The sequence below is a fragment of the Petaurus breviceps genome, unplaced genomic scaffold (assembly GCF_028583685.1).
Source record: "Petaurus breviceps papuanus isolate PSGF00001 unplaced genomic scaffold, PetGlider_PUasm1.0 91133, whole genome shotgun sequence".
NCBI lineage: Eukaryota > Metazoa > Chordata > Mammalia > Diprotodontia > Petauridae > Petaurus > Petaurus breviceps.
Window position 1 is genome coordinate 100,214,964 of NW_027187419.1, and position 27,424 is coordinate 100,242,387.

The following is a 27,424-nucleotide window of genomic DNA, read 5'->3' on the forward strand; positions in this document are numbered from 1 at the left end:
GCGAGTAACAGCACCGGCTCCAGTGTCGGGATGACCTGGATCAAATCCGGGCTCAGATACTCAGCACCACACCCAGAAATAACTGGCCGTGTAACCTTGAGCAAGTTACTTAACCCCAATTGCTTTAAAAAAAATAAAATAAAATAAAATTGAGCCAAATCTCTTTAAATTCTCTGAACTAATACTGAATCTTATGTTAACCTAAGAGTTCTGTTTACTTTGGAACAGAAGAAAAATGATATGTGAGCTATGATCTGAAAATAAGATGTCTTCTTCCCACATCCTTCTACTACGGGCCCAGTGGCTATGATGATAAGCTATTCTATTTAAAAACTGAAAAAAATCACAGATGAAAGAATTAATGAATGTGTGGCCTATGCCCAAAACTAAGGCGAAGGGAATTCCTAGATCACAGGCCTGGCACTGTGAAAACTTGTTCATGGCAAATAACCTTTCCAACTGTTTGCTCACAAGCTAAAAATATCAACCCTCCTTGTTGTTACTTTTAACTATTTCTTCTTCTTCTTCCCTTTTATTCTTAGAGATGTGGAGAATAACAGATATTTTTCTGGGCTAAAATAACACTTTCCTTAGAGTTAATAGAAGCTATGTTAACATACAGATTTAAGAGGAGTTCCTAACTGACTTGTGTTTCAATATAGGAAAAAATGAACTCCACTGTTCCAGGTTTACAATGTTTCTAAACCCATCTATTCCCGCTGCTTTCTGACAGTACCAGAAAGCACTTGGAAAACATAAAAAACAATATGACAAAATCCACTGATTTAAAATTACTCATATTTGTAAAACTGTTCCAACTGCTCCTTCCTTAATTTCTAATCCCCAAATGCTAGAGACACCCCCCCACTCTGCTGCTATCAGAAGAGCAACTCTGAAAAAAATACACCCCCAAAAAGCCTTTATGCTTTGAATAAAGTCTGCTGAATCCCAAGGGAAAGAGGAGAATGGAAGTTTGTGTGAGAAGCAGAACAGCTAAGGGGAGTTACTGACTTGACTAATACTTAGGGCACAAATCTTTGATTCCAAAGCATCTTCACATTACCTGAAACTGTTCCCTTTACTTCGTTATGCTGCCTGATATTTAATCAATTCAAGATTTTAAAAGATTAATGAGCATTTTCCTTTAAAAATGAAAATACCTCCAGGAAGGTAGTTCTGGAACTTGCAGTATTTCACAGTTATTGTAAATAAGATCTCCAAAGGTCTTTCCTCCAAGCTGACATCAGTGAGATAATAAGAGTTGTACATGGGAGGGTGTATAGGAATTTGAGAGCATTCACTTGTCTTCTTGTGGAGTTGAGTTGTACCATCACTTAAATTATTGAAATGACAAATTCCTGTACTGGGATGTTGAGAACTATATCACCAATGCAATACCCATAGCAGCTGCTATGAACATGCATACGTATTTCCAGGGTAAATTCACAAAATATAAATAGCTCTCTTCCTCAGAGGCAAAACCAAGACATTTATTCAGATACCAGAAAGCCAATTCCACCATGATAACAAAAAAGTTTATACATGTCACCAATCTAGGGAGCACTGACATCCCCAAGCCTTCCCTCTCTCTGCAAGGCCTCCCCATAAACAAGCTCCCCTAGACAAAATTCCTCCCCCTCTCACTGACACTAGCTGATCCGCCTCAGCCTCTCTTCCTGTTCCACTTGTTTGGCAAGCTCCTCACATGGGCTCCATGTGACTCAAGTTCTGTGTGACTCAGGCTCCATCACAGCAGTCAGCTGGGCCCCGAGCCCAAAGCAGGTCACATAGGCCTGCTAATGCACAGGAAAGATCTTCCCATTTCATTAACATTACAGGAATATAAGGGCTGTAAAGAATTTACCTGCCTAGAGTCTAATTAAAAGGTGTTTGAATAATATTAATTATTATAACTGACATTAACATATTAGAGTTTTCAGTGCTTCACATAGATTACACTATAAAAGATGCAAAAAGGAGAAAATGACTTTTGTCACTCAGTCAATTAGTATTAGGTACTAAGCATCTACTATGAGTCAAGCACTGTGCTAAGTACTAGGGATACAAAGGAAAGTAGAAGACAATCCCTGTTCTCAAGGAGCTCACAACCTATTAGGGAAGACAGGCATGCAAACAACTTACGTACAATCAAGATAGAAACAGGATATCAATCAAGCTAGACACTACAGAAAGAAATTACACTATAGGAAGAACAGGAGTAGAGATGCCCAGAATGTTCACAGAGCACAAAAACACAGGCAAGGGAACAATACTAAACTCTCCCACCTCCGCTGTCTATATACAAATGCACAAAGTCTGGGTAATAAGCAAGACAAAACTGAGCAACTGACATAAGGATGCAAATTTGACATCACTGGTATTACTGAGAGTAGAAGTCATGGCTGGAACATGGCTCTGGAAGGGTGTGCCTTATTCACAAAGAAGAGAATAAATAGAAGAGAGGCACAAGACAGCATTATCCAGTAAGAAGATACACCCCTCGAGAAACCAAGAGGTCCATAGTAGAGAACAGTGGGGTGACAATCAACAAAGACACAAAGAAAAGAAATATTGTCTTCCAAGTATACTATAGCTCTCCTGGACAGAAAGGTGGCTCTCTGGGCTTGTTTCTTCAGTTGTAAAATGGGAATAATAATGCCTACAGCACCTTCACCACAGCATTGTTGGGAGGCTCAAATGAGTTAAGAGTAAGGTATCCTGAAAATCTTAGTGTAGTTTTAAGCTGTAATTGAATAAGACTTCTGGGACATCCTGTATATGCCGACATACCCTATATACTTACAGTGCTACATACCTCTATGAAGGCAGTTAGTTAGCATTATTATTAGATGGGGAGTGAGGGGGGAGAGGTGGGGAATGACATGCCTGTTAATGCAAGGGTGATGTAGTAGTGATACTAGGGGTTCGTCAATTATCCAGAGAATGATAGAGCTCTCTCTGTGTAATACCAATGCTACCTGTAGCTGCTGTACGAATCTAAGACCAATAACACCAGACTAGCACAGGTTCTTTGATCTCCTTTTCTAAAGGAAAGCAACTCAAAAGGGGTCAAAATATTACTTTAACCAAACATAAACATATATACACACACACACATACATACATATATAATTTACTTAGATCACAAGGAAAAGTCATTACTCTGAACTTCAGAGAAAATACAAACAGAAATTACAAGCAGAAACAATAGCATAAAGACCAACAGACAGGGTTTCTAACCATCTGACCAAATAATACATACATCACAGATCAACAGACAGACTCAATTGTCTGACCATTACATACATACATAGTTACCAGAAAGAGAAGCACCAACATCTGGGTTTTCAAAGCCAGCAGGCTTCTTAACAACTACCCAGAGTCTCATCTGGCCAAATCACATGAACACTCTTCCAATGAATGAGTCCCAAAGCAAAATGCTAACCTCAGAGTATGTGTATATATATATACACTTCTTCAGGGTCAGAGGGCATCACAACCCTCCTGACCCACTTCCTAATTACAAAGTAACAAAAGGTGTTAACCTTTCTGAAAAACAACCCTTCCCTAATCAAGCTTCTCTTGCTGGGCTCCATGTGAGGCCTATTAATTGGCAGGGAAGATCTTCAACTCCCATTAATATTACACTGTCAAAAGTAGAGATGATAATTTCTTAATGATAATTTTACTCTTAAAAGGTGAGTGGAGGAAGCTATGAATCTGACTTCTATTCTGAGATTTGATTCTCATTAACAAGGAGAAACTGGCTGCTGGAAACCTTTGAGAACCTTTGGGGCAACTGACCACTCCACCTTAGAATTTATGATAGAAACAGAGGAGAAAATTAAGAATAGTTTAACATGTACCCAAGAGTTTTAGAAAGCAGACTTCAGTGTGTTCATAAAAAGGAAAGGTAAAATCCCATGGGCTTAAATTCCACAAGGGAATTCAGCTCAGGAGAGATGAGAAATTCTGAAAAAAGTAATTCTCAAGACAGGAGAGACAATTTCTATCAAGAAGAAAATAGGAAACTGGTATAAAGAGACCAATGTAAGAGAATTCATCAACCAACTTAGATTTTTAAAAAGATACATAAAGAGATGAAAGCAAGAGCAGCTAAACAAGGCCCTGTTGTAAGGAGAGTTCCAAGAATGGTAAAAGCCCAAAAGTAAGTTGATGCCAACAAGGAAAGCTAAGGATAACAAAAAACGTTTTTAGTTATATTGGGGAAAAAGGAAGATCCAAAAAGGGTAAAGAACTGAAACTTAAGGTTAAGTAGAGAAAAGAGAAAAATTAGCTTCCCTTGATGAGTTCAAGTCATAAGTTACCTAGGGGTTCCTAATCTTAGACCATGAAGTATGTGTATGTATGTTTGTGTGTGTATGTACACACACATGTATACATATATACAAATATATACTGTATATGCACATATCTACCATGTGTATGTGTATATATACAACACACATATATACTGTATACACAATGTATATATACCATATACACACATATGTGTATATATACCACACACGTGCACAAACATACATGCTCACAGAATATACAATATAGACAGCTATATTTCAATATACCTGGTTTGCTCTGTAATCCAATGTATTTTACTTTATGCATTTATACACATTAGTCTAAGAAAGCATTCATAGAATTTACCACGATGTTAAGGGGGTCCATGACACACAAAAAAGTTAAGAAACCTTGAGCTATACAAACTACATTCCAGGGTACTGAAAGAATTGAAAGATATCACTGTTGAGCCACTATTAGCAATCTGTAAAGAAAAATGGAAAGCCAAAGAGGTACCACAGGTTTGGAGAAGGGCAAATGTCTTTGATTTTCAAAAAAAGAAATGATGCCTGAAAATTACAGACCAATGAGTTTGATTTTAATTACTAGAAAAATTCCAGGAAGCAGGGATCACCATAACTAGCAAGGCTGTACCCAAAACAGGTACTCCCAGCCTCATTTCTTTATTTGACAAAGTGACCAGACCAATAAATCAGAAGAATTATAGATATCATCTACCTAGATTTAAGGACATACTCAGTTGGATCTGTGACTTTGAGTTGAGCATTCCCTCTAGTGACCCCCATCATACTCTATCCAGACCTGTCTAGCCTGTGAGACTTTCCTCCAGGTCCTACCAAAAGCTCATGCTGGAGGCCCCTGTTGTCTTCTGATGTTGTGTTAGGATCACTGGAGTCTCCAGTCATCCAAATGTCCCTCTCTTGCTCTCACTACATGACTAATCCTTCTTCTCTTTCAGTCATACGAATCCCTGAGGATATACTTCACTCCATTCTTTTTCAGAGTTTCTCAATGATTATAAATTGCAGCCTACTCATTGTAATGGGAATGTAAATTTTAAAGATCTTCCCTGCCCCTAGGCTAAAGTGCACTTGGAGCCTGGGGTGGGAGGCTTGTTTTTCAGTAGATACTTCTTGATTGGCCAGTGAGTCAAGAAAGTTGTTACATTCTCTGAGCCAGGAGAAGGCTATAAAAGCCCTGATGTGAGGCTTTGTTTTGGGGCTCACTTTGAGAAGTGTTCTGTGATTTGATCAGATGAAACTCTGGAAAGCCGTTGTCCAGAGTCCCCCCCCCCCCCATTTGAAACCCAGATGTTGATTTGGTATGGATGTAATAATTGGACAGTTTGGAAATCTGTCTACTTGATCTGTTTTTGTCTTGATAATTCTGTCTGTATACTTTGAAGTTTGGGGTGCTGACCTTTTTCCCCTGAACTAGGTAAACGATACATATTTGACTGATTAAAGTAAGCTTGTTAACCCACTTTGAGTTGCTTTCCTTTAACAAAGCAGATCAAAAGAACCTGTGTTGGCAGACACCCTGGGGATGCTGGGGTGCTTGCTGCTACACTCATGCATACCATGTGTCTTTCCATTTTGTCTCCTGTGGATGCTCATTTTTAGTTTTTTGGAGGCAATAGTGTTCTAGGTCTTATTGCCACACACCACAACACCAGTAAAATGTTTGCCCTGAAAATATGAGCATTTGCTGTCATTGAATGCTTGGGGTCAGTTAAAAAAAACAGTGCGTTGCATTTTTCTGAAAACCATTTAGCCCACTGTCCTCTTCCTTTTCTACTCTGAGTTCAATTCATCATCCATTTGCAATGTCAGTCCTAGATAGACAGCTAGAAAGACAGACAGACAGATATGTCTCTCTATATTTATATATATTACATATATACATGTATATATAGATAGATATCTACATATGTCCATCTATATATCTCTATCTACTGGGTGTCCATTCAGATGAATATTGAAATCTAGGCAACAGATACTCTTCATTCATTTGGTTCTTCTTGTATGAATCTCCAGGTCAAATTCTTTTACGCAACTATGGATTAGAATCAGGAGGTGCAAAGTCTTGGGGTTTACTGTAATCAACCCAAAAAGGAGCATCTGGAGGATCTCACTATCCATGAAGAACCCATCCTTGACTTGGACTCTGTAGTACTTCCTCCATCATGCTGGTGACTACTTTTGTTGAACATCCAATCTCCCTGTTTTATTCCTCAATTCATGTTTATTATCAGAGAGTTACTGAACAGTTGTTTTTTTTTTCCTGTTGTTATAACTTCCAAGGAATTCTTAATGATCTTGACATATGGATGGGAGACACTTTATTGTAAAAGAATCTTTAAAACAATACTTTTATTCTACTGAGTCAACCTTTTTTTCATAATCAACAAACCAATAAGCACAATGAGACAGTTATTACACCTTTCAGTCAATTGTGAGACAGTAATGATGTGGTTCACTGTTAGTTTTTGCTTATGAAAGTCTGCTTGTTCCTTTCTAATAGCCTCCTGAAAGATGTACTCAGTTTATGTAAAAACAACCCTCATAAAGATTTTGGATAGATGGGAGAGCCGGCATATAAGTCAACAGTTGATGTTTTCTTTTTCACCTTTTTTTGTTTGGCACCAATAGATCCAAGATTTTTTTCTATGCCTTTGATATCTTCCTGTAGATGCCTTATGAATCGGTAACACAATGCCCTCCAGCAGGAATCTCCACTCTACACATTTAGTTCAACCCAGCTATTTTCTCCATCTTTGTTGTCTTTAGTGACACTGTTACTTCCTCTGTGAGTACTTGAGAGACTGTATTGTTACAGTTCAAGTGTGGATGTTCCACTATGCTTTATGGGAAAAACATTTTGTAGTAGTGTTTTTGCAAGGATTTTCCAGTTTTCTTTTGCTCTTTCCATTTTCATCCTTGAACGCCCTTGGAATGACTTTGCTTAGCTGGGTAACTTGCCGAGTTTTCTTTACACTGGTTTTACCCTTCGCTGCTTCCCCCTGCTTTATGGGACAATATTGCTCATAATCGTTCATTATCCTTCTTTATAAGATTTTATAGATGAGTTTATATCCTAAGCCAATGTTCCTTTTGCAATCATCTCTCTAGAGACTATCATGCCTTCTAGGTTCCATGTTGTAGCAACTAATCTACATTGGTTTAACTACTAGATTAAATTATTAGTCAGTGTTGATTTCTGTTCATTTTTGTTGTCCATTTCCCATTTTTTAATTTTCAATAGCTTGTTTAAATCCAGGACTAAATCTTATTTGTATACCACATCTTCTTCATTACTATTCTTCTTGTTTTGTTATATATTCTGCTCTTAGCTCTGATGAGCTGATAATGTGACTGTGCACAGATGCTGACTCAGGAATAACTTCCACATCCATTGTAAGTCTTTTACTGTGTGTTAAAATGTATTCAGTTTCATTCTCTGTGATATTATTTGGTGTCCACAAAGTATTTTTTTTAAAGGAAGCATGGTTCTTATTTATTTTTTCATAAAATGGTGGTATGAGGCTTCTGTATAATCTGCAAGTCTTTCGACTTAGTTAATTTCTTTCCATATATTTCTCTATCCTCACCTTTTTCCATCTTTTCATGAAAGCACCAAATATATGTGTGTATGTTAATTTGATTTGGAATTCTAATTAGAATTTCAAATTTTTCATACAATTTTTATAATCATTTTGTCCTCAGAAATCAATGTTGGTACCCCAGGACAATTATGTTTATGACGGGGTTTTAAAAAAAATACTTATTAGAAATGTAATGTGCAATAACCAAATGTCCCCTGCAATAGTAGTTATTGTAGCTTTTGGACATACAATAAAATTTAGCCTGCCAACTCCTTTCTTTGCCTCTCCAAAGAATACCTGTAAGTTATCCTTCCATTTAACCACAATAGACTTTTTCCTTTTGGTTACATTTATAGCAAGAATGTCCAGATTAATATGATTCAACTTCTTCTGCAATACATCCATTCCTTAGTCATTGGATAAGGATCTCAGATTTAGATTACCAACAGCCAAATTAAAGTTATTGATAGTCTAAAAACTGTGTGATTCTTCACACCCTCTGCTCCCTTTCCCATCCTGCCACAGAGTCACTGCAAAAGTACAGGACTGAGTGCTATTTAATATTTTTTTCTTTGTTCCCTGGGCTGCCATTGCCAGAAGAGTTGCATCATCAGCTGGCCAGCCTACTGGTGATGTGTTTCTCTGTCATTAGCTAGCCTGGTGCTCCTAAGACAAATTTCAATCTTTTTCTGGGACCTTACTCAAAGCTTCTAGCGTGATAGAACCTGCCAGGGCTTGTGCTCCAGTGGCAAACCTTTAAGAATGCAAGATCAAGAGATTAGAACATTATTCTAACTATAGTTAACCTTAATTTCAGCAATGTAAAAACATCTGGCAAAATCCCTGATGCCATCTTTGTGGACAAAAGAGAAAGATGCAAACTGGAAAATGGAATGGAAGCTGGCTTAAGAACGAGTTAAATGGGGGGGAAAAGAGCCAGCTAAATGGTCAGACCATTTAACCAGTCAGGTTTAATATCAACTTGGGCTAGGCAACTAAGCGATGCAGTAGACAAAGTGTCAGGCCAAGAATCAGAAAGACATCTTGAGTTCAAATCTGGCTTCATACACTTACTAGTTGTGTGACCATGGGCAAGTCACTTAACCCTGTTTGTCTCAGTTTCCTTATCTGTAAAGTGAGCTGGAGAAGGAAATGGCAACCCACATTAGTATCTTTGCCAAGAAAACCCCTAACAGGGTCACAAAGAGTTGGACATGATTGAACAACGTACATAATTGGGAGGCTGCTCATAAAGGAGTACTCTGTGCATAGTATTTTGCAAACCTTAGAGTGCTATATAAATGACAGCTTTTTAGTGTTATCTTGATCTGCAGTATGACTGATACTATGTCCAAGACTACAAACTTGAGTCCAAGTCAAACCACATCTACAAAACTATAATCAGTCCTGGGATAACATTTTAGGAAAAACATTAATAATCTGGAAAGCACTCAACTTAGATGACTAGGATCATGCCTTTTGAAGACTAGTCAAAGGAATTGGGTTTGGTTAGAAAAGAAATTTTGGTGCATATTCATTAGTTGTATTTAAAGGACTCTCCTGCAGAAGGGGATCATACTCATTCTGCTAGGCTCTGGAGGGTAGAACCAGGAACAAAGAACAGAAGCTACAGAAAGACGAGTTTAAATTTAGCCTTGACTGGCAATGGGGAAAAAACTTCCTAGCAATCACAACTATCCAAAAGTTAAATGGGGGCCTTGAGAGATAGTGAGTTTCCATTCACTAATGGTCTTCAAGTAAGAGCAGAACAAATACTCATTAAGTATGTTGCAAGGAAGATTCTTGTCCAGGTATGGCTTGGACTATATGGTCTCTTAGGTTCCTTTCCAATGCTGAGATTCTGTAATAACCTCCTTTATTTGTCAAAGTAGAACTGGGTAGGTTTGGGAAACATAAAAACATTGGGAGCTGGGTATAGGGCATGATATGGGATGATGGAATTAAGAGGAAAGCACAAAAGCATAGGACTCAAAGAAGAATCAACTATTTCAAAACTATCTGCATCAAAGGATCACAAATTTAGAGGGTGAAGGGCTTTTAAAGGTCACCTGGTCCGACCCTATTTCTTTTCTTTTCTTTATTACAAATAACAACACAGGAGTCCAGAGAGGTGAAGTCACATAGCCAAAGTCACACAGCTACTAAACAGCAGAACTGGAATCTGAATTCTCCTCTTTGATAAGACCCCTTACTCTCAGGACCCATAACTCAAGAAAGGTATTGGTTGTTCTTTAGGCTAGCTACATTATGAGTTAAATAGGTTTTTGTGGACTGACCTGGGAATTGAATCACATATAACATTGCTTCTATGGGAAAATACATTCTCAGTTTCATATATTTGACTTTCTAGTGGGCTTTTACCAACACAGACCAAAGTGAGTCATAAAAATTAGCAAAATTCCAGAGCTTAAGGAAATTAAGCAGGGTTAAAAAAAAAATCAGGGAAAATTTTAATATATATGGAAAATCAGATTCACAACAATGGCATTATACATCTTTTATACTCTCAACTATCAGACGCCTTTTTGTTATGATGCCAGTAGAATGGAAAAAGCTTGTGAAAATCTGGTGGGGCAACAAACAATTGGAGGGAAATTTTTTATTTATTTTTTTATTTTTCCCCCCCAGCCTACCCTCCCTTCTATCATCCCCCCTCTCATCCCCTTCCCCCCTATTCTCCTGGAGGGTGAGATACCCTATTTAGTGTGTATTTCACTCCCTCCTCAAGCCAAATTCAATGGGAATAAGGTTGACCCATTCCCTTTTGCCTTCCTATTCTTCCCCTCCATTATAACCATTTTCCCTTGCCTCTTCTATATGAGATAGTTTACCCCATTCTGTCTCTCCCCATCTCCTCTCATTATATTCCTCTCACATCTTAATTTTACCTTTTAAGTATCATTCTTTCCTGTTAAGTTGGTCCTGTGCCCTCTATCTATGTATACCTGTAAACATATATACACACATCCACATATGTATTCATATTCCCATATACCCTCATATATAGACAAATATATATATATATATATATATATATATATTTCTAATCCCTTCAACTACTGAGAAAAGTTTCATAAGTTATAATTATTGTTTTTCCATGTAGGAATGTTAATAGTTCAACTTTGATGAGTTCCTTATGATTCCTTTTCCCTGTTTACCTTCTCATGCTTCTCTTGCTTCTTGTATATGAATGTCAAATTTTCTGTTCAACTCTGGTTTTTTCAGCAAGAATGCTTGAAAGTCTTCTATTCCATTGAATGACCATATTTTCCCCTGAAACATGATACTCAGTTTTGCTGGGTAGGTGACTCTTGGTTTTAATTCCAACTCCTTTGCGCTCTGGAATATCATATTCCAAGCCCTTCAATCCCTCAATGTAGAAGCTGCCAGATCCTGGGTTATCCTGACTGTGTTTCCACAATATTCAAATTGTTTCTTCCTGGCTGCTTGTAATATTCTCTCCTTAATCTGGGAATTCCGGAACCTGGCTATAATATTCCTAGGAGTTTTCTTTTTGGGATCTTTTTCAGGAGGTGATAGGTGGATTCTTTCAACCTCTATTTTGCCCTCTGGTACTAAAACATCAGGGCAGTTTTTATTGAGAACTTCCTGGAGGATGATTTCTAGGTTCTTACTTTGGTCATGGCTTTCAGGCAGTCCAATAATTTTTAAATGATCTCTCCTGGATCTATTTTCCAGGTCAGTGGTTTTTCCCAAGAGATATTTCACATTGCCTTCTATTCTTTCATTTGATTGGATCTGTTTAACAGCATCTTGATTTCTCATAAAGTCATTAGCTTCCATTTGCTCCAATCTAATTCTGAAGCAATGATTCTCCTCAGTGAGCTTTTGAGATTCTTTTTCCATCTGGCAAATTCGACTTTTTAAGGCATTCTTCTCCTCATTGCCTTTTTGGGCCTCCTTTGCCATTTGAGTCAATCTGTTTTTTAAGGTATTATTTTCCTCAGTCAGGCTGTTGACTCTCATTTCATAATTTTCTTGCATTGTTCTCATTTCTCTTCCCAATTTTTCCTCCAATTCTCTTATTTGGTTTTCAAAATCTTTCTTAAGGTCCTCTATGGCCTGTAGCCAGCTTGTATTTTCCTTTGAAGCTTTTGGTGCAGGAGTTCTGACTTCACTGTTTTCCTCCTGTTCCATGCTTTGCTCCTTTTTGTCCCCAAAATAGGAGTGTATTGTTGGAATCTTCTGTCTGCTTTGTTTCCTTTGCCTGCTCATTTTGCCACTCAATTACTAGACTTATGGGCTTTTTGCCACAGTAGGACTCTGCCACCAGACAGGGGAGCTTTCGTCCCAAACACTGGGGTTTTCTCAGCTGCCGGAGGTATTAGATGGGTGTGCTAACCCTGGAAATGGCCACAGCTGCTGCTGATCAGGCCCGCCCTGGGGCTAAAGCCTCGATGTGGGGCTGGACTCAGCTCCCAGAGCGCTGTGCTGGATTCCTGCCGGCCTGCCAGGCTGTCCTTAGTGGGAGGTTAGCTTCTCTGTGTCATTTTGTGGGTTCTGCAGCTCCAAAGTTTGTTTAGAGTCCCCTTTTTACATGGATTGGGGAGGGTGGAAGCCGGAGCTGCGGGAAGGTCGTGCTTCTACTCCGCCATCTTGGCTCCGCCTGGAAATTTTTTTTTTTTTGAAACTATGTGAAAGATTAAGAAAGTATTGGTGAGGGGCAGCCAGGTGGCGCAGTGAGTAAGAGCGCCGTGGCATTGGGAGACACGGGATCAGTTCTGGCCTCTGATACTTGGCACCCACACAAAAAATAACTGGCTGTGTAACCTTGAACAAGTTACTTAACCCCAATTGCTTTGAAAAGAAAAGAAAAGAAAGTATTAGAGTGCCTGTATAGCCTTCAGGGCTCTGTGTCCTGGGGTATCAACAGTTCCCCTGGGAACCTCAGAGTGGAGACCTGGGAAGCTGAAGGGAGTGACAGCAGGAAAGTATAGTGCTAAAGTGCTCAGACCAGGAAAACCCAGTCCAGGGGCTATGAAGTCCCTAACACTCTGGTCAAAAGAGGCCAAAAAGGGCACCTGAATACTTTGAACCTCAGAGATCCAAGAGGCCTAACCCTGGAAAGTAGAATTTAGCACAAGAGCCCATGTGACCTAGGGTAATACCAAGTAAGGCCCACTATTTCATCTAAAAGTGTAGTAGGAAGCCTGCAGGATCTGGCCCAAAACTCCAATTCAGGAATTAAATATGGAAAGGAAAGTAAATTTTAAAAATATTCACAAAAATAAAAAACTGATGCAAATATAGCTCCATAACAATTGCAAGCAAAGACTCAAAAGAAAAAGAAAAGGATTTTCCACAAGGATTACATGAATACCTAGAAGAAATGACACAAAAGACTTAAGAAAATAAATAAAAGTTCCAGAGGAAAAAAAATGGAAGAAGAATAAGTAACTCAGAGGAGAAAATAGCAAACCTTACCTAGGAAAAAGAATCTCTGAAAACTAGAATAAACCAAGTAGAAATTGTGGTAAGAAGTATTAGAACAAAATCAAAAGACTGGAAAAAAATAGAAGAAAAAGTAAGGTATCTGATATCAAAAACAACTAACCTAAAAAAAGAATGATTGGACTCTCTAAAAACTATGTTTTGGGGGCAGTTAGGTGGCACAGTGAATAGAGCACGAGCCCTGGAGTCAGGAGAACCTGAGTTCAAATTCGACTTCAGACACTAGATACTTACTATCTGTGTGACCTTGGGCAAGTCACATAACCCCAATTGTCCTGCCGTCCCCCCTCCAAAACAACAACAAAAAAACAACAATGAAAACAAAAATAAATTTTAAAACTATATTTTTCATTTTTTTAATCCTGGACATTGCATTTCAAGAAACTATAAATGAAAGCTGCACAGATCTATTAGAACCAGAGATAAAAGTAAAAGTAGAAAGAATCAAAAGATTATCTTCCCAAAAGGCCTCTAAAATGAAAAACCACAGAAATCCACAAAATCCAGAGCTCTAGTATCAAATCAAAAATACTACAAGAATCCAGCATGAAGTAGTATAAGTTCCAAGGAGCTACAGTCAGGATCAACTAAGACCTGGCAGCTTCTATTTTAAAAGAAATGAGATTTTAGAATACAGTATTACAAAAGGCAAAAGATATAGGCTTATAAGCATGAATAACTTACCCTGAAAAGATGACTATAATCCTACAGGGGAAAAAAACTATCTTTAATTGAATAGAGAACTTGAGAGAATTTCTGATTTTAAAAAAACAAAACCTAGCATTGATTAGTGATGAGGTATGGGCTCTGGGAGCCCCCTCAAGCTCTCCTTGAGTCCTTGAGGTACAGGCTCTGGGAACCTCCCTTGGACTCTTGATTAAATCATCTCATTTGAGGAGGCAAGTCTCTTACTAGACTTCCCACCCTTCAACTGGCCTAGCCTACCATCTTTGTGGTCTCCAGGTGGCTTCCCTCCCTTAATCACTCATTGACCTCATTAACTCCTCCTGAAGGCCCTCCCCAAACTCCTCCTCTAAGACCACCCCTAGATTCCTCCCACAACCTTCTGTATATAAGACCCCATCTCATGCCATGGGGTGTGAGAGCACCATAGAATAGTGAGAGCACTATAGAAGGACCTACCACAGACTTACTCTGTGTCTAATGCAAGTGAACTTTTAATAAATTTTACTTTTCTTTGGCTGAGAAGACTCGAGTAGAATTTATTTGGCAAGACCCGGCGTGTTGGTATTTTGGGGTCTCCAGAGCAACCCTAACCCTCTTAGTGGGTAAATCTCTTCAATTAGGAATTTTAAAATACAAACCCAGAATCCAGGGAAACTCAAAAAGATAAACTGATATGAGCAACTGGAAGGAGGTATATGATGGTATAGTGCTAACATCCTGATGAGGTAGAAGTATGTGTCCCTCCAGGCCCTCCACAAAGGGTATAAAGGGACTAGGTACTAGGAGTGGTCAAGTTGTATTATGAAGGCTTGAAGAGAGGAAAAAGAAGAGAAAGGTAAAAGGAAAAAGAAACTAGTATAAAAAGGGAAACGAAGAAGGTAGGCCTAGAAGGCAGTGCAGGAGAATACACAAACACAGAGAAAGGACAGTGGGCATCAGATGAACCTTCCTCTTTTCTTAAATGGACAAGGGAGAGTTGAGAGAGAGAGAATTTGGTATAGAAATACCTCAAATTCAACAGGAAAACAAGCCAAGATAGAAAGGGAGAGAGGTTAAGAGGAAAGATAATACCAGGGATGGAATAATTACAAACAAAACAAATTTCTTGATCCTGAAGGATTAAAGGGGAAGCAGAGTAAAGAATTAGTATCTAAGAGAGTGCCTCTTTAGACAACTGGGTTATGAATGAATGAATTACGGTATACTGATATAATGAAATGTTAATATACATACAAATATTAATATACATACATTAATAAGCAATGACAAAAGATATTATTTCAGAGAATCCAGGGTAATATGTGAACCAGAAGCACAAGGTATATGAGAACAAGACTATAAAGAAAAATGAAATGTAAAGACTTAAGAACTCTGAATAAAGTTATGTCTCCACCAACCATGTCCACCAACCAGAAGAGTTATGGTGAAACATGTTAGTGATCCCCTAACAGAAAGGTGACAGACACAAAGTGTGGAAACAGCAAGCAATTTTGGACATGTCTACTGTGTGGGCTCATTTTGCTTGACTATGCTTATTTGTTACAAAGGATTTTCCCCTCTTCTTATAAGTTAATCAGGGAGGTGGTCAGGGCAATGGGGGTAGTAATACCGATGACAATGAAAAAAGAGAGCTATTGTAAAATTTTTCAAATGTTCCAGAGAACAGGTAGAGGGAAAATTTTAAAAGGAAGCACAGAGAAGCAGGGCAGTTTTGAAAGTAACATGTAAATTTTATCATATACTTTTTTTTTTAAGTAAGCAGTTGTCATGGAAATTCATGGTTTCATACAGAATCCTATTTTTGTGAGTTCGTCTATGTATATGGAAATGGCTTTTTTGGGGGTTGTTTAAATTTAGACTAAAAATAAAATATCAAGAAAGTACTGGGAACTTTTACTTAGAACCAGCATGAAAAAATTTCAGATCTTAGAAAAAAAAAAGAAGCTTTGACATTATTAAATTTCATTTCCTGTAGGGCAAGGGTTCTTAAGCTTTTTCATACAATGAACCCCTTTGGCAGTCAGGTCAAACCTATGGACTTCTCAGAATGATGTTTTAAAATGCCTAAATAAACCAATTCTATTGTAAAACAGCCATCAAAATATTAATAAAAACATGTTCACCTACCCCAAGCTAAGGAACTCTGCATATAAGAGAATAGGAAAATGGAAAGGAAATGTACAAAAATGTCTACAAAAACAAACTTCTAGAATTATGCAGCCAACAGTAGAGGAGTTCTGATTCTGCTCAATGAGGAAAGCAATTCAAAACTACCACATAAAGTTTTTTTTTTCTTTTCCTTTTCTGGAGGCAATTGGGGCTAAGTGACTTGCCCAGGGTCACAAAGCTAGTAAGTGTCTCAAGCCAGATTTGAACTCCCATCCTCCTGACTACAGGGTCAGTACTCTACCCACCATGCCACCTCACTCCCCCTACCAACACACAGTTTCAAAACCTCTCTCTATATATATTAATCCCCCACAGTATATTCATCTGCTCTGATGAGAACTTGTCTTTATTATAAGTCAAGGCCAACCCCTTTATGGTTGTACTTGATTCCATTCCCCTCTCTCCTCCTCAGAAAGCTTGTTTCTTTCATTCTTCCCTTCTCCATATCTTCATCTTTAATCGTTCCTTAACCTACTGGTTCCTTTCTTGCTACCTACAAACATGCAAAGCTCTCCTCCAAAATTAAAAAAACTTTTATTTGATGTTAACATCCTTTCAAGGGATCCTCCTTTATCTTTTCTATCACAAAATGCTAGAAAAGGTAATTTACATACCTTGCCTCCACTTTTTCCATCTTTCACTCACTTCTCATTTCCTGGCTCCTAAACCCACCACTCTCTTCAAGGTTATTAACAATCCTTTAATTGCCAAATCTTATGGCCTTTTCTTAGTCTCAATCCTTGAAGCTTCTGATATTGCTGACCACCCTTTCTTGTCTGTTTTCTCACCCATGGGATTTTAAGACTCAGAATTCTACCTGGTTCTTCAACCAATCAGTGTCTGGTCACTCTTCAGTCTCCTTCACTGTATCATCTACACCCCACAATCTAAATGGAAGTATCTGCCCAAGTTCTGTGCTGGGTCACTTTCTCTCCACGCCTTCTCCTGACAATCTCATTAAATCCCAAAGATTAAATTATCATCTCTATGCAGATGACTCTAAATCTATATATGCAGCTGTAATTCCTCTCCTCAGTGCCAATCCCACACCACCAACTTCCTGCTGTATGTCTCTGGATGCCCATCCTAGTACTACATCTCAAACTCAACATATTCTAAATGAATCTCATCTTCCTCCCCAAATATACCCCTTCTCCAAGTTTCCCTGTTTCTGTTAAGGTTACTACAATCCAGATACCCAAGAGCAGAAACTTTAGAATCATTCTCAATCCTTCACCCTTCTTCTCCTCCCATAGTCAATCAGTTGCCAAGTCTCCTCAATTCAATTTCTAAATTACCTCTCAAATATGGCCTATGCTGAAGAGAAGAGGTCATATTCAGAGAACAACCACCCTACTGGTTCAGGTTCTCCTAAACTACTGAAAAAATGTCCTAGTAGGTCTCCCAGCCTCAAATCTTCCCCTCTCCAATCCACCTTCTAACTGCCAAAACAACCTACCTAAAGCACAAATCTGATCACGCTGAAGATGCTTTAGGGTCTTCCTAGTTCCTCCAGGATAAAATACAAACTCCTCTAGCTCCCAGTGAAAGTTTTTCATAAACTGTATGCAGACTACATTTTTGAATGGGTTTCATATTGCTCAACTCCCAGCACTATGTGTTCCAACCAAAGCAATTGATTTGCTATTCCCAATACTGTACTCATTGTTCCATCTCCAAACTCTATGGGTTTGCACAAACTATTGCTGAAATGAACTCCTTTCTCATCTCCACATCTTAGATTCTGTGGCTTGCTTTAAGGCTTAACTCAGATACTACTTCCTATAGGAAGCATTTCCTGACTCCCTTCTTTGTCAACACTCTTCCTCTTCAAATTATTTTGCACTTGCTTATTTGTTTTATTCCCCATAGATATTTTGGGATTGGGACTGTTTTCTGTTTTGTTCTTTCCCCCTTCCCTTCCCCTCAAATTTAATTCTTTGGAGACAGTAGTATTCCATAACTTATAATCACCGAACATGACTGGAGAAATACTGGTGTAAAAAAAAATGTGGGTCATTATTTCAGGTAAAAGTATTGCAAATTTCCCAAAGGCAATCCAGCCTACTCTCCTCCAGTTCAGTTTTGGATTATGTTCTTTGTCTATTTACAGAATTCGTCCAAAATATATGGACTGTGGATGAGTTTTATGGGTTGTTGATCAAATTGCCTATCTGGACAATAAACATCCTTCATCCACTTAGTTTTTCCTCTGTGGATAATTAAAGCAAACTCTTCGGAGTGATTATAAATCCAATTTGGGAAGCTCTGCAGTTTTTCAGGACTTGATACAATCAGCACAATGCCACTGGCAAACCAGAAAATCTGGAGGAGCTCACTGAATGCACAATAATAGCCCCCAGATCAAGCCTGCTTAGCTCATAGTCTAGGCTTTGAATGAGTGTAAATAGCAACTCTCTTCTGTTTAGAACAGAAACCCTAAGGGTCTTCGCCTCCCAGATTAATATTTTTGTGATGGCAAATTGGGCCACTTTTTAAATCTGAATTCTTACCTAGCTCTTAGTCATGAATGGGCATTGCTTCAAACAAACTGAGACTGGGGAAAAACTTTAATTTGGAAAGGCCAAGGTCACCCACTGCACCCTGGGTCTTGCAGTCATCTTAATTTGGTCTTGCCACTGGGCTTCTGGCTGTCTCTGGATATGTCTCTGAATAGTAAGGCTGACTACTTTACACAGCTCTGCCTCACTTAAATCCAATTTACCTGAAAGTCAAGACATTACCCTCTTGATGCCATTGATCCTTTTTGAAGACAAAGGACTAAGAACTTCATGACAGTGGCAAACCTTATCATTCAGAATGCTCTACCTTCTAAACCCTACCTTGAACTTTCCCTGTGTGATCAAAACCATCATCTAATGTCCTTCTAAATATTCTTTCAACCTCATCAATTAGCAAGCATAAAAGTACCCACTGTGTGTCAAAGAGTATGTCAACTGCTACAGATACAAAAATGAAACAACAGCAATCCTTGAGGAGCTTTGCAATATAGCTAGGAGAGACAATGTGAACACATATAGATACATACACATATATACATATATGTATCATTCAAATTATATGTGAAATAGATACAAGATAAGGGGGAGGAGAGGATTCAGGAATCAGGAAAAGCTTCATGTAGAAGATGGCACTTGAACTGAAGAAAACTGGATTCTCAGAAATGAAAATGAGGAAGGAATGTATTGGAAACAATGCAAAGGTGACAAGCCTAGATGGAGTGTCTTGTATAGGGAAGTGTAAGATAATGGATTGTAGATGTGGAATAAGAAGGAACCTCAGGGGGCATCTAGACAAATTGCCTAATTTACAGATGAGGAAATTAAGGCTGAAGGAGATTTAAATATTACACAGGTAGTAAGTGATAGAAGTAGAAATCTGAACTCATCCTCTGACTCAGAAAATCAGATTAATAATAAGTCAAATATTATAATATACACACAAACAGCCAAACCATACACATTAGGTCAACTGTGAAGTAAAGCAATCAAACCTCAGTTGAGTTTACCCATATTCAATAATCCTTTAATTCTTCTGTGGACTCTTAGTTCCAACCCCTAACACTACCCTCCACCCCCCTTCTAGCAGCTAGGTGACACAGAAGATAAGAATCCTGAGCCTGGAGTCTGGAAACCTTATCTTTCAGAGTTCAAACTGGGCCTCAAACACTTACTAGCTGTGTGACCCTAAGTTCTTCATCTGTAAAATGAGGCAAACCACACCAGTATCTTTGCCAAGAAAACCCCAAATGGGGTAAAGAAGAGTCAGAAAAGATTAAAAACTGAACGACCAAATACCTCTTTACTTTCAGCAGATAATCTTCACATCATAATTCCCTTTCTCCCTTAGAGGGAGAAATAGTGGTAGAGGCCAACGTACCATTTTAGCTCTTAATTCTACTTCTTTCTACTTCCTGTAATACCTTGTACCATTGGCTATCTCCTCATCCCACCTCAAGTCTTATTCTTGCTCTCTATTGGCTTTCCTTTTTACCTAAAGTCACTATCAAGTCTCCCAGTTCTCACCTCAACATCCTCCCTGCTTCCTCAAGTGATTCTCTATCCTTTGTTCTCTTAAAGCACTTTGGATTACAACTCTCCTTTATTCAGCTCCCAGTCTTTGCATATCTTTGTCCACCTCGAGCCTCATAGTGTAGAAGAAAGAGCACTGATTTGTAGTTAGGAAACTTGAATTTCAAACCCAGTTCTGCCATTTACCATTTTCAACTCAGACATCTGGCCCATCCCAGCCTACCTTCAATACCCTGAGCAAATTACTTCTCTGCAGTTCAATTTCTTAAATAAGGTTATTGGGCCAAATGAACGTTAAAGTCTTTTCCAACATAAATCTATGATCCTACAATCCCCTATTAGATCATAAACTACTGATGGGAGGCACCATGCCTTAAACTCTATATGTTCTTTTCAGCCTCCTTGGTCATGACTCTCCATCCTGAATTCTGGCCCAGCTAAACTGGCCTCCTCTCCGTCTTGGCAGAGGCAAAAGTTGTTTGCTTATCTCCCCCAGTGGATTGTGAGGGCAGAGGTTGATTTTTTTTTTTTTTTACCTCTCTTTGTATATCCCCTGTGCTAAGCTGGACAGTGTCCAGCACATAGTGAGTGCTTAATAAAATAAATTAACTGACTGGCAGTCCCAAATGCCTAGAATACACTTCTTCCTCACCTCTGCCTCACAGTCACTGTCTTCATTTAAGACACAGCTCAAGCACCATCTTCTGCATGAAGGCTTTCCTGGTCCCTTCCAAACACTATAGTCCTCTCTCCCAAACTACTTTGCATTTAACAACTTTGCCTATATATTTGTCTTTGTTCACTTTATACTGACGCTTTAGATGTTTCTTTGTGCACTTATTATTTCCACTAGAAGGAAAGCTCCTTGAGGGTAGGGGTTGTTCTATTCTGTATATACTTGTGTTCCCTGAGTCCAGCATGGCGTTCTGTACATGCACGGTGTGCACTTAATAAATCCTTGATTGGTCGGTATCCCCATTGCTTAGCAGAGCACTGTAGACACACAACAGGCTGTTTAATAAATGTTCAGAGAATACTGGATATTGACAAGGAAACTGGTTTAAAGGGTGGAGTGGGGCGTGGATGAAAGTGAAGGGGCCAAGGGAGGAGTAACATACCTTTAATGTGCTGCTCGCTTTTCTGGTTTAGACAAGACACTCCCTTCTTGCACAAGAGGGAGCCTGGACGCCGGGACACAGCGCCCCTCTCCGTCCCTGACCCAGGATGTGAGCAAGGGCTGTGGGACAGAGGACTGCAAGGGGATAGAGGACTGCAAGGGGAGCGCAGAGCATCCCACGTACACAGCCTTAGACCAAGTCCACTCTTCCTCGCCCACCTGTGCAGACTATGCACCCCGCGCGGGTCACTGCCAACCTGCCCACCAAAGGCCCTGGGGTCCCAAGCTCAGCAGGGTTGGAAGGGCCACGTGGCTCCCTACTGGGGCGGAGACAATTTCCTCTTCCCCGCCCTCTGCGCGTAGAGCCTGATGGGAATTGTAGTCCAGAAGCTTTTTTTTTTTTTCCGTGAGAGTCAGAAACTACATTTCCCGAGGGAGCTAGCGGCACTTGGAGGCCGAAGGTGGGGAGGCGGCCTCTTTTTGTTCTCCTCTGGGTGCCCTGGGCGGGGTGGGGGAGGGGAGGGAGCGACGCTTGAGCTGGGTCTTGGAGCATCCTCTACTACTACCTCTGGCCTCGGCCGCCGGGCCTCGGGGCCGCCAGGAAGTGGGTCTATTTCCTTTCCCTCATTCCTAGACTGCCTGCTGCAGTGTAGGCTACCGTCTGGCTCCAGGTCACCAGCCCCGGGGCTCTAGACCCCAGTGCCAAGCACGGATTAATCTAATCGCTCCCCCTCCAACTTCCCCTTTGGGCCCTGCCCCTCCTCCACCCGACGTGCTCCGATCTGCCCCGGGCCTCACTCTGCGCCGTCCCTTCCTCGACCCCCCCACCCTCCCAGGAGAGCTCGGAGCCGGGGATTAGAGGGCCGCTTGTCCTCGGGCGTGGGGGTGGGGAGAGCCGGATGCACCGGGCCGGGTCGGGCCCGGGCCTTGGCCCGGCGGGGAAGTGATGTCCACTCTCTTCTCCGAATCCCCCGCCAGTCCGGCCTTCTTGCCCACCGCCCAGCCCTGGGGGGACCTCCGCGCGCGGGAGCCCGGGGCTGACCACCTCCCCAGATGTGCCCAGACTCGGCCGCCGGGCGCCCTCGGGCCCGCGGGAAGCCCAATATCTGCAGCCAGTTGAGCAGGAGGGCCCAGGGCTTTTTCACGAATGATGCTGGAATGGTTCAGAGGACAAACCTGGGGATCCTGAGGAAGCTGGTGTGCCAGGTAACTGGTCAATTTTTTTTTTTTACCCTCCCACCCCCTTCGCAGCTGTCCTTTTGAAACTTGTGAATGCTTCATCCTTAATGGAAAGCAATTTCTTTTTTTTTTTAACTGACTTAAAAATTATTTATCCTGAATTTAAACACAAAATAAAATGTATTTCCCATATACGTAGAAAAATAGGGTTGTACTGTTTGTCTCTATTATGTACATTGCTTTTCTTTTAGAAATGCATCATAAATTCAAGTCATTTTCAAAGGTGTCATGCTTGTCCGTGCTTCTTTCTGATCTTTTATTTTCTTCTGTGCTTCAATGATCCTCTTTTTTTCTCCTTTATTTATTAATTTATTTTTGCTACTCCTTACCACCAAACTGAAAAAGAAAAATTAGCCAAACAAAACAAATTCCATCAGTGGCTTTGGGGGAAAACGTATTTTTCTTCCACTTGAGTCCATCACCTCTTGGTCTGGAAGTGGGTTGAATGCTTCATTTATCGGCCTCGGGAAGCTTGGTGGATAATTGCTTTGATTCGAATTCTTATTCTGTCGAGATCGGTTAAAAAAAGAATCCCCCACCCCCTAGCTCCTGGAGGAGGCGATAGGTTTCGTTCTGAGTTGGGTGGGCGAGATTGGAGAAGGAAGCAAATCGGGTTGTTTTGAATGGTTTCCCTAGATGAGCTGTTTTTAAGAAAGATGTAAAGAGGAGGGGCACTAATGGGCCTTGAAATGAGGAGATTGCACTATTAATAGAGTTTCTAGGTGCTGTCTTTTTATTTCTTCCTTCAGTATGAACTGACAATGATGAATGTCTTCACTTCATTGCAACAGATATGTGAGGGGAAAGGAAGGAAGGATCAAAAGCAATTAAAAACCGGACAAAGTGCTCACAAGCTCTTTTTCTACAACCTGTTCAGACCAAGCAAATTCCACTAGGACTCAGCTAAGCCTCCAGCCTAACCCTCCCCACCACGGGCTGAAAAGGTTGATGAAAACAAAGCAAGTCCGAAGTTTTGCTATTGGCATACTGAACTAACTGCCTGTTGTATTGCTTAGTGTGTGCCTAGTCATTGTTCCTTTTATGTTAGTTTAACTTTTTTCAAGGCTCTTTCCCCAAAAGCCTTGCTAATTAATTTTGATATCCACAATAGGCATGCAATCACATTTTAATGTAAAAGTATTGGTAGAGGGGCAGCTAAGTGGTGCAGTGAATTGAGCACTGGCCCTGGAGTCAGGAGGACCTGGGTTAAAATTTGGACTCAAGACACTTAACACTTAGTAGCTGTGTGACCTTGGGCAAGTCACTTTAACCCCAATTGCCCTGCCTTCCCGCCTCAAAAAAAAAAAGTATTGGTAGAGAGTGATTTACCAGTTGCCAGGTCACTTTTAAAATCTGTTTCTTTTTACTCAAGAAGGCATCCATTACACATTAGGCTAGCTAACACTATCTAGTGCCCTGTCATTTGGGAGGAATATGAACAAACTCTTAACCAAACTGTGATACAGAATCTATTGTATCTTTCAGAAAAGCACTAAATTCAAGAATGTTTGGACAACTCATTCTAAATCACCTATTGCCTACGAGAGAGGAAGAATATATTTTGACAATTACCGGTGCTGTGTCAGCAGGTGATTCTTTTGTGAAAATTCACACTTATTACACCTCACTGTTCATCCTGATTCTAAACTGCCCCAGAATTTCTGCAGAAAGGAAGTGCCACCTTGTGCTTGGTGAGATAGCAATATGAGACAAGTGGGGAAAAAGGGAGGGTTGAAGAGTTTAAGGTAAAATCTGGTAGCTTCATGTAATTTTTGAATGTTTGAGTCTCAAATTATCTGTTGTTTAGCTTTCAAAATACTAATATAAAGTACTAATTTCCCTTTTCATCTAGGTCAGAGGTCTCATCAACTACTAGATAGAAAACAAGGCTCTAAGTCAGGATGGCCTGGATTCCAGTCCTGCTTTAGAAACATTCAGGGCTGTATGACCCTGAGAAAGTCACAATTTCTTGGTGCCTCCTGGCAAGGCCCTTAAGAATTTATATTGTAGAATTGTTTCTAGTCAGCACTGATAAGGGTTTCATCTCCTAGTTTCTCCTACCAATGAAATCAAAGATCCAGAATAAAAAAATTAACAAATCAAATAACATATTTGAGAATGCCAATGGTGTTTCACATCAAAGAAAGGTAAAAGATGATAGGTTAATGTAACCAGTTACCAAAATGATTAGGGTTAGTTGAGATCATTTCATTAGTTATTGTTAATGGATGGTATTAATTTGGACTTTCTTGTTAGAAGGCTATGATAAACACCAAAACTTTCCATTAAAAATAGCCTTATTTGCAATCCTGTGTGCTACTCTGCTCAGCCTTAACATTGATGGACTGTCAGAAATGAATAAAATAGTCACCTGGTTCTCCAGTGAGACTGTATCCCAGAGAAGGTACTCCTGGAGAATAACAGGTTTTTAACAGCTATTTACATTGCTCTTTCCATATCTTATCTGATGCTCACAACAACTTTGTAAGGAAGGTGCTTCCACCCTCCCCCCCCACCCCCATTTTACTGTGAAAGAAAGAAACTCAGGGAGAATAATTGAATGGCTGAATATCACACTATTAGTATATTTCCCCTGTTTATGGTACTTATTTTTAAACTGGAATTATCCAGAGAAGAAATGTTGCTGCAGATTTCTCAGGAGAAAAAATCTTTTTATTTTGTGTGGCATGAGGTCAAGGTGGCACTTCATGAAAATGAAGAACAGTAAAGGAGTAATTCATACCAATCAGAATGGATAAAACAGGCTATAAAACAGTATGGAATTTCTTAAGAAGTGTGATAATGCGTTATTTTTTTATTGTTGTTATTTCATTTGCTATTTCAAGTATTTTGTTTGTTATTTCAAATATTTCATTTGTTATTCCTCAGTGTTGCAGCAGAGCCAAGAAAGCGTTATGAGATGCCGAAGTGTTCTAAATCAGAAAAAATAGAGGATGCTTTATTGTGGGAATGCCCTGTGGTAAGATTTTTGCCCCCCAGAATCTTCTAGCAAAGGAAAAAAAATCTCAGTTGTTTTATTCTAGAAAGGTGATTTACTATTGATTTGGGGCAGAAAGGCACTTATCACAGTGCCACAAGTAGGAGGGAAATTTGAGATAATCTGTGATTGAAGAAACTGAGCAGGAGATTATCTTCTGAAAATTCAAGAAACTTGAAAAGTGATTATTTCTTTCGATTGCCATGTATGGTCATCACAAAGCAACAAATATTGAGAAATTTCCATAATTTAATAAAGACTTTCATTTTTAGTGAGTATTTACATTAAAATTCATTTTTGTATTTAAAGCTTTTAAGAACTAGCAAGAACACAAATTAAGATTTCAGAAGTTAAAATTTTAATAACATGAAGTTGTATCACTGACTTTGTTACCCTAAATTTAATGAAAATTATTGTATTTACTGTCCTGACAGCATAATAATGCAGTGTTTGTTTATTGGAAAAATCATGTTACATGACTATTTGAACTGTTATAATACATTTTCAAATGAACATATAATATAAATCTGCCCTTTATTAAGAGGAAAGATAAAAAATAATTCTTTAGCAGTTAACAACTCAAACCTCTGGAAACTTTTTTATTTTACTATTAATGTGTTCCTTAGGAAAACAATTCATTTTAAAAATAGTATTTGCAACATTTAAAAAATGTACATTGGCTGGGGCAGTTAGGTGGTGCAGTGAATAGAGCACCAGCCCTGGAGTCAGGAGGACTAGAGTTCAAATGGGGCCTCAGACACTTAACACTTACTAGCCGTGTGACCTTGGGCAAATCATTTAACCCCAATTAACCTGCCTTCCCCCCTTCCAAAAAAAAATGTACATTGGCTCAAAACATTATGGATATAGAACCATAAAGTGTTAGTACTGGAAGAAGGGGCTTTTGAGATCATCTAGTCCAATCTCCTCATTTAAAAACCTAGAAAATGGATACATAAAGAGTGATATAAGCAAATTAAGGGAGCATGGGACATTTTGCTTTCTGGATCTATGGAAAAGGAAAGAATTTATGATAGAATAAGAGATAGAGAGGATCATGGGAAATAAAATGTATAATTTTGCACAAACAGAACCAATACAGTCAAGATTAGAAGGAAAGCAGGAAACTGGGAGGGAAATTTTATAGCTTCTCTGATAAAGGTCTCATTTCTTAAATATATAGGGAACTGAGTCAGAATTTGTAAAGATACAAGTCATTCCTTGATTGATAAATGGTCAAAGGATATGAACAGGCAGTTTTCAGAAGAAATCAAAGCTATTTATAGTCATAGAAAAATGTTCTTAGTCACTATTGATGAGAGAAATGCAAGTTAAAATAACTGTGAGGTACCACCTCATACCTATTAGATTGGCTAATATGACAGAGAAGGAAAATGACAAATATTGGAAAGGATCTGGAAAAATTAGGTCCCTAATGCACTATTAGTTAAATTGTGAACTGATCCAAGCCATTTTAGAGAACAATTTGGAGCTGTGCCCAAAAGACTATAGAACTGGCATACCCTTTGGCCTAGCAATACCACTACTGGATCTGTACCCCAAAGAGATCAAAGAAAAAGGAAAAGCACCTATTTGTACAAAAATATTTATAGCAGTTCTTTTTTGTGGTGTCAGAATTGGAAATTGAGGGTATGCCCATCATTTGGGGAATACCAAGTTACGGTATATGATTGTGATGGGATACTATTGTGCTATAAGAAATGACAAGCAAGATGGTTTTA

At 39.3% G+C, this 27,424-nt stretch overlaps 2 protein-coding genes across 7 annotated transcripts in view; one reads left to right on the forward strand and one right to left on the reverse strand.

The window, feature by feature from the left end:
- METTL8 (methyltransferase 8, tRNA N3-cytidine) overlaps window positions 1–21,771 on the reverse strand; it is a 130,239-nt gene extending 108,468 nt beyond the window's left edge. For 2 of the 4 annotated variants that reach the window (XM_069080046.1, XM_069080040.1), the window contains exon 1: window positions 21,447–21,767. The gene's annotated coding sequence lies outside the window, so the exon portion shown is untranslated. Of the gene's footprint in view, window positions 1–21,446 lie in introns of all 4 variants that reach the window. The other 2 variants (XM_069080045.1, XM_069080043.1) reach the window with 2 other exon arrangements.
- Window positions 21,772–21,889: 118 nt separating this feature from the next.
- DCAF17 (DDB1 and CUL4 associated factor 17) overlaps window positions 21,890–27,424 on the forward strand; it is a 41,581-nt gene continuing 36,046 nt past the window's right edge. The window contains exons 1-4 of one of the 3 annotated variants that reach the window (XM_069080038.1): window positions 21,890–21,906; window positions 22,424–22,651; window positions 24,170–24,273; window positions 25,574–25,664. In XM_069080038.1, coding sequence (XP_068936139.1) covers window positions 22,499–22,651; window positions 24,170–24,273; window positions 25,574–25,664 — 348 coding nt within the window. In that variant the 5' untranslated portion in view covers window positions 21,890–21,906; window positions 22,424–22,498. The other 2 variants (XM_069080037.1, XM_069080039.1) reach the window with 2 other exon arrangements.